A 7,822-nucleotide genomic window follows, 5' to 3' on the forward strand; every position below is an offset into this window, starting at 1 on the left:
CCCAGCCCCTGAGGTTCTCTTTTAAACCAGCTGATAAATATAGACGAAGTTCCCATCTTCTGTCTTCATACCTGCTTCAGACACTTCTTAGTTCCTTTGAGGCCCACTTCTGTCCTGAATTATTAGTGGCTCAGGTATGCTAATAGTCACTGTTGGAAATCCAGCCTCCTGGGGAAGACAGTGTGTCTTGTCCTGTGAGGGGCAATGATGATACAATATATTTTCCCTCTTGATTGCTCTGGCTGTCCCAGTAGCTGGCTCTATTCTCCCTTCCTCCTTGGGTGGAAACTTTCTAGTAATTCTGGCAGCAGCTCCTGTGTGGGGCAGGAGGACTCTGACCGGCATGCCCAGTCTCCAGTGACAGCAATCTGATGTGAGTTGGCAGGTGCACTGGCTTATCTCTGGATTCTCCATCCTCTTGGCTCTAGCTTCCTCCTCCTGCAGCAAGTGCAAGTGGAACTGAAGGCTGAGAGCGGGAGAGTGGGGCTGGAAAGGCTTGCTGCCTGTCTAGAGGAGTGTCCCTCTGGCCATAGCAACTATTTTACAGCCTCTGGGGCCACTGCTTACTGAGAGCTAAGTCCTCTCATGGGATACTTAAGACTCTTGAGGTCCTCATGGAGGCAGAGGCAGAAGAGACTGGTGTCCTGGTTGTCAGTCAAGGTAAAGCAAGCATAAGTCTCAACACAGAAGGAAGCAGTTTGGAGAAAAATGGAGGCCCTTAGGAGGTTGACTCGGATGAGTGAATCTCACAGTTGGCATTTGAGCGTCAGAGGGGGGTTTACTGGGGCTCTCAGGAGGAGACCCACAACTGCGTGTGCAGACTCAGATCTCCTCCTAAGACCAGCCAGGAGGGGTCCTCCACTGCCCAAAGCATAGAACCCAGGCCTCCACTTCCAAGAGCCAGGCCTGTGTGGTGCAACCAGGCCAGCTTGCTGCCCTGACTTGGTGGCATGAATCTTGTTGGAGTTGTGAGTTCCAACATTAGGTCCCTAATCAAGATTCTCTGATTGGAAAAAATATTTTCTTTGATAAAAGCCATGGTTGAGAGGTGTTAGTTCACACCAATCACTATAAAACTTTTACAACTAACATATCACACTTTTGTTGACAATAAGCAATTGTGCCCACAGAAAAGGTGAACGGGCATTCAGTTTGTGTAAAACACCCATCAGGCCATCAAAGACTAAAAAGCACTTGAACCTCTTTTGGTGCACAGGAAGTTTACAAAACAGCACTCTTGTGCCTGACTGGTAGAAATGTGCAGTGTTGTGACTTCTTTGGAATGACATCTATTAAAATTAAAACTGTCTGCCCTCTCAGGAATTCTACTTCTGAGAACATTCCCATAGAAATAAAAATGCCAGTGCACAAGGGTATATATATACATGGGTATTTTTAAAATCATTTATTCAAAGAGTAGCAGTAACTGGGGTAATAACAGATACAGTGTGGTATATCCAAATGATGTCATGGGATATTGTAGAGTCATTATAAAGAATTAAAGCTAACTATACCAGATACTCAGAAGGATCTCTGAGCTCACAAAGAGTGAGCAAGAAAATAAAATTCAGTGGAAATGTAGCAATAAAAGCCCATTAAAAAAACAGGGACACAATATCTATTGTATATTTATGTGTTTGTATGTGAATATACAACTGCTGAAGATTTGATTATGGAAGGTCACCAGGTTGCTTCCATAGTCTGTTGGGAATTTGAAGCCTTATCTAGGGAAGAGAAGCAAGAGGGAAAGAAAGCATGTCCATGATTGCAAAACTATTAGGGCATGTGTTGTCCCACCTGTTGTGTAAAGTGTGTGTGTGTGCATGAATAAAATGCATGAAAGAATGTTGGGTGTGTTATCCTGGAACTGTGGCTGGGTGACAAGATTCCAGGTGTTCTTTTTCAGTGTATTTCTACATCGTCTACCGTGATTTGAAAAGAACCTCCATTATTTTTAAGTTTGCGAAAACATATTTTATGTTTTTAAAGTGTTCATCTTATAAAAATAAAATTAAAACACGTGAAAAAAAAAGCGGGGTTATCTTAGCTACTCAAGATGTAGGGTTAATTTAGTTCTGTTTTCTGGGGTCCACCCAGTGCTGGGGTCCACCCCAGACCTCGCACAGCACAGGCTAAGAATGCACTTTATCACTGAGCTACTTCTCCAGGTCAAGTTGTCGTTCTTTCAAGGCAACACGTTGTCAGGGATAAAGTCTTCTATGCATCACAATTTTCAACAGAAGTATGTGAGGGTATGCAGACCAGATGGGATTTCAATTGAGCCTAAGTCCTAGGGTGATGTGGATGGTAGATAAGGAAGGTGGCACGTGTTGTCACCTGTGACAGTTCCCACGATGGCTTCTGAGGGTCCCCACTCTCCAGGTGATGGTGTGTGACCATCTTTCCTGAAGTCTTCTGAGAACAGTGATTGAAAGGCTGTGGGACATCAAAGTCTGTCTCTGTGTGGGCACCTGTGGACTCACTGTGGGAGTCACTGCAGGCCAGGGCAGCACTGTGGGGCAAGGTGTGAGTGCCTGGAGGGTCCTCCCAGGCTTGACAGGAGAGCAGTTGCTATGGCAGCTGGACTTCAGTCCCTCACCAGAGCTGCCCAGCTGAACTGCTCCCAGATTTAGGGTCATAGCACCTTGGAGGTGGCTGAAGCCTGCTGTTTTCCACTGTCTGGGAAGGATTGATGTGGCGTGAGGCTGTGCGGGGCAGGGCGGGGGATCGTCAATGCATTTCATGGTGAAGGGGAAAAGAATTTCCAGTGTTTCAGAAGAAAGGCCACCTGTCTGACCAAACCAGGGGTGAGGGTTTGTTAAGTTGAATTGGACTACTTTTACATTTAAGAGCAAAACACCATGTCATTTTAAAATTGTTAAAATAAAACTCTTTTTAGAACACTATGACTGTGACGATCATATGATGATGTCAACAATAATAAGTTGAAAGGCATCTTCCAAGACCAGTTGTGATTTTAGAACTTCAGATTTTATTATTGCTAATTTTGTTTAGAGACCATATCATTATATCAAAGTTTACCATGAGCCTCAGAATTCTCACTGAAGATGATTACAAAATCCTAAAGTTAAGGCCTCTAATTATATAGATAAATATAAATATTAATAAAACAATGGAAATGAAAAATGGTAAAATCTGGTAGACAAGAAGAAAAAAGACTAAGTTCTATTAAAGAATTTTCTGAATTCACTCAGATTTCTATTTACATATGGCTATATCAGAAGGAAAAGGAATATAAGTGCATAAATAATTTGTAACAACAATAATGTAAGTGGACACACAAGAGCTGGGGAAAGGGGGGATTCTCTGTGGAAGTGTCATGGAACAAGAGGCCTTCAGGTTTTAGGCAGGGGAGGTTGAAGAGGAGCTTGGGGAGTGACTGGTGACAAGGAGTGGACGCAGAGGGGACAGTTTACATTAGATACACCAGTACTTCCTTTGTGACCCAGTGCATTAAAGTTAAAAAAAAGAGCCAGAGCACTTACTTGTCTCTGGGCCGTCACCGGCAGAATCCAGGAAGTTTCTCCCCAGCTGGTCAGTAGTGGTCAGGGAGGCTGTGTTCTGCTGAAGCCACCACTGTGGGACTGAGAGCAGCCCCACCCCCAGGAATAGATTCCTCAGGAATCCTGGCGCCCTCCCTCCCTCCCTCCCTGTCACCAAGTCATTTCCTCAGGACGTGAGGTGATGGTGGCTCCTCTGAAAGTTGAGGCTAGAACACTCCTGAGAGCAGCTGCAGCCCCTCCCCAGGCACTTCCTCAGGGCACCCACCACCTCCTTGTTCCTCAGGCTGTAGATGAGGGGGTTGAGCGTGGGGGTCACTATGGTGCCCAGCACAGCTCCTATCTGGTCTTGCTCCGGCGTGTGGGCAGAGCTGGATGTCATGTAGATGAAGATGGCCTGGCCAAAGTAGAGACTCACCACTGTCAGATGGGAGGAGCAGGTGGCCAGGGTTTTGTTCCTGCCCTTCCGAGAGTTCATCCTGAGGACGGTGAGGAAGATGACAGTGTAGGAGGCCAGGATGAGAAGAAATGGGACCAGCAGAAACACAATGGTTGAGACAAATTTTACCATCTCATAGACGGACGTGTCCACACAAGACATCCTCAGAATGGCGGGCATCTCACAGAAGTAATGGTCGATCTCCCTGGAGCCACAGATGGGGAAGTGCATGGGGTAGATGGTGTGCACAAGTGCTGCAAGAGCTCCTCCACCCCAGGCTGAGACAGCCATCTGCAAACAGACCTTGGGGCTCATGAGGACTGTGTACCTCAGGGGGTTACAGACAGCCACATAGTGGTCATAGGCCATGAGGGTCAGCAGGATGCACTCAGCAAGGCCCAGGGTGAGGAAGGCAAACATCTGGGCAGCACAGGCCAGGAAGGAAATGTTCCTCTTCCCCGAGAAATGGTTGGCTAGCATCTTGGGCACCGTGCTGGAGATGTAAGCCAGGTCAATGACAGACAGCTGGCTGAGCAGGAAGTACATGGGGGCGTGCAGCCGGGAGTCCAGCCAGATGAGGAGGAGCAGGGTGGAGTTTCCAGCAAAGGCCGTAGTGTATAAGAGGAGAATGATGAGGACCAGGAGGCTGGGATGCCCGAACCTGGGGAAGAGCCCAAGCAGCACGAAATCCGTAGAGGTTTCATTCTCCTCCATGTTTTCATTCAAGTGTTCAAGTTTGGATTGAAAATCTACAGGGGCAAAATAATACCACAGGGCTTGTGGTGTTTTGTTGACATAATCGTTGTCTCTTGGTCAGCACCTCTTCTTCATTTGCTGCTCACCAGGACTTTAAAACTCTGCATTCCAATAAAGAGACATTTAAATAATTCCATCAAACAACGCCATTACCTGGAAATTAGCAAAGTCATGTCCTGTAGTTACTCTGACTTGGATATATGAGGACGTTAGTCCCTTTGACCGATAACAATCTCCCAGCCCATCATTCTTCCATGTATTTTGAAGTCTCAATGTCTTTTGGGCTCTTGGCATTCTCTCCTGGTGGGGGTTCTGTTTCTGAGCGTCCTGTGTACCCACTTCGACCCAGAGGCCTTCCCTGTGGCCCTTTATTACACAGCTATACTCAAAAATTTCAGTTGTCAACCAAATGAACTAGGGCTGTTTATTCTGCTTTACTTGTGATGATCCATAATTTGTATTACATTCAGGTTTTTCCATTTTATTCTAAGTAAGAATAATTTTAAACTTTATCTTTGTATTAAATAAAGTAATCTCCTATTTAAGCAAGTGGTCTTTTATTGCTGGGTCTGTAGTTCTTCAATTACTGTTCATTGGCCACAGAGTAACACAAAATTTCTTAAAATATTTTAAGGTGTCATATAAAGTCCCATAAATAATTTTTAAGATCCCATGTTTGCAAGGGTACTGTCTAAAGGCCAGTAGATAACACCTTACTCTTTCCCCTTAGGACAAATGAAGACTTATACCCTCATCTGACAACAAATATCAGATGGTGCTCGATTATCACATGTAAAATGTAACATGGAGTCTTTGATTAGCATGCAAGGGGTCTTAGCTGTGGCAGACAGACAAATATTCAATTCCAAATCCATAAGTTGATTTCCTTTGTGTACCCTAATGACTCATGTTCAATATCTTTTGCTTTTGTCAAGCAACTAGAAATTTTACTTTCATTATTTATCATATACTCATATACTTTGTAGACTTACACTTTTTCAACATGGGAGATTAATCCTAGGGCCTCACACATGCTGGGCTAAGTCCCTATCACTGCATTATATGCTGAGGCTTTTAATTTTCTTTTGAGACAGGGTCTTACTAAGCTGCTGAGGCTGACCTTAAACTTGTGATCCTCCTGCCTCAGTCTCACTAATAGCTGGGATTATAGGTGTGCACCACCAGGCCTGTCTTCCCATCTCATATTCTTATGGTTTCCTTTATTTGAGATAATGAAAATAACGCATTGTACAGTGTTAACAGCCAGTGGAAAGAGCCGCCCTTATAGGGTAGAGTCATGATAAGCCTTTCTCAGCACCTCACATCTGGAGAATTTTGTTTCCTCGAGGTACTAGACCCAGGTGCCTTGAGGTCCTGGACTGCTTTTTCTGGTGGTCCCTCCTTATAATGCTTTTCCGTCTTTCGGAGTTTTTGGTTGTAAATGCTTCCCTCAACATAGGGCTTTGTTTTCCCTCTGAGGAGTGAAATGATCCTTGAGAGTAACAGCCCTTGGTGCTCGATTATCACATGTAAAATGTAACATGGAGTCTTTGATTAGCTTGCAAGGGGTCTTAGCTGTGGCCGACAGACTGCCATAGCGAGTGGGAAGGAGACCAACGCTGCAGATTAGCACCAACCTGAGCCCCAAGCATGGAGAATGTGTGTGGCATGTTGCTTGATGACCAGTAGCTGATAGTTCCCTGCTCATGCACAGGCCCCCATTCAAATGTCAAATTATCATTTCATTTGGGAATTAGGAGTGAATATAATAACGTGATTTTTTTTTTGTTTTAATATCCTTGTTTTATTTATTTATTTTATGTGTTGCTGAGGATCGAACCCGGTGTCTCACGCATGTGAGGCAAGTGTTCCACCACTAAGCTACAACTCCAGCCCCACATGTGATGTTTTATATGATGAAGATATTATGAGGTTTTATAGGACTATGTGGTAAAGGTGCTTTCATTAGGAATGTCTTGGTTCTTCAAAACCTGGTAAGCTGAAAAATCAACATATAGCTCAGGGATTTGGATTTTTCATGTTCTATTTGATTTAAAAGGCTGCTCTCTCATCTTCAAAATCATAATAAATCAATAGTCATTGATAAAGCCCTCATGCACCTATTTTAGGACATGAAGTTAAAAGCAGTACTGAACTATGCAGCTAGTTGGAGGAGGCTGTCTTGACTGAAGGACAAGCAAGGAACTGTGAGTTCTGTCGAACGGAGAATGATTCTGTCCTCAGCCTGGAAGACTCAGGGCAGCCTGGGAGGTGGCAGTGAGCTGTAAAGCTGGCCCCGGCCAGGCACTGGCTGATGCACTACCAGGACTTAGAGCCCCTCTCCATCAGGACCCGGATCTACCCCTGTCACACTGATCCTTACCACAGGAGTTGGGTTCCTGCTTCCTCGCTCTTCCACGAATGGAGAAAATACATTTCATAGGTCATGACTCAGTGAGAAACATCCTTCCATTTCACTGGTCCAAACTTACCTGCTCTTGCTTTTCAACATTTTCTGCTACAACTGTTATGTGCAATTCTTACGCTTCTTTGTTTTAATGTACTGTTTCCCTGTCCAGTATTAGCAAATTTTCTGCTCAGTAAGACATGGTAAGAGCTCTAGACAACCAGAGTTAACCTCCTGCATGGAAAGCAGTTGTTTATTAATAGTGAGTTAGCGTGTTCCCTCTGGTTGCTGCTGCCCAGTGAGCTTCAGGTAAACAGGCTCATCTTGGGTCCCATGGCTCCTTGGCATTAACTTAGTCTTGTCTTGAGGAATCTGACATCTGACATCTCATTTCAAAGGACTAACTGCATTTCTGTTGCACACCTGGCTGAGGTCTGAGAATAGCATGTAATGGCTCAGTAGCATATTCTGGACCCGATTTATTCCACCCACAGCTTCTGGGTGTTGCAAAACCTGGGAAACTTTGAGCGCTGTCTCATGGGAGTCTGTCCCCAGACTTTAATTAATGTCAGCCCAGAATAAATGTTGGGCTCTTAGAAACTCCTTATGAAGAATAATGCTGTCCAGCGTTCTGTAGTTTGATTGCAAAATAACACAGTTGACTTTTTACTGCCCCTATGGAAATGGAAGCATTAAAGA

The 7,822-nt window shown here is 44.6% G+C and overlaps 1 protein-coding gene across 1 annotated transcript; it reads right to left on the reverse strand.

Annotated features, from left to right (window-relative positions):
* Positions 1–3,690: 3,690 nt before the first annotated feature.
* Positions 3,691–4,674, reverse strand: LOC143386283 (olfactory receptor 2T27-like). The gene has a single exon (XM_076841476.1). The coding sequence runs from the start codon at positions 4,672–4,674 to the stop codon at positions 3,691–3,693; it is 984 nt and encodes a 327-aa protein (XP_076697591.1).
* Positions 4,675–7,822: the final 3,148 nt, after the last annotated feature.

Source organism: Callospermophilus lateralis, unplaced genomic scaffold (assembly GCF_048772815.1).
Source record: "Callospermophilus lateralis isolate mCalLat2 unplaced genomic scaffold, mCalLat2.hap1 Scaffold_1118, whole genome shotgun sequence".
NCBI lineage: Eukaryota > Metazoa > Chordata > Mammalia > Rodentia > Sciuridae > Callospermophilus > Callospermophilus lateralis.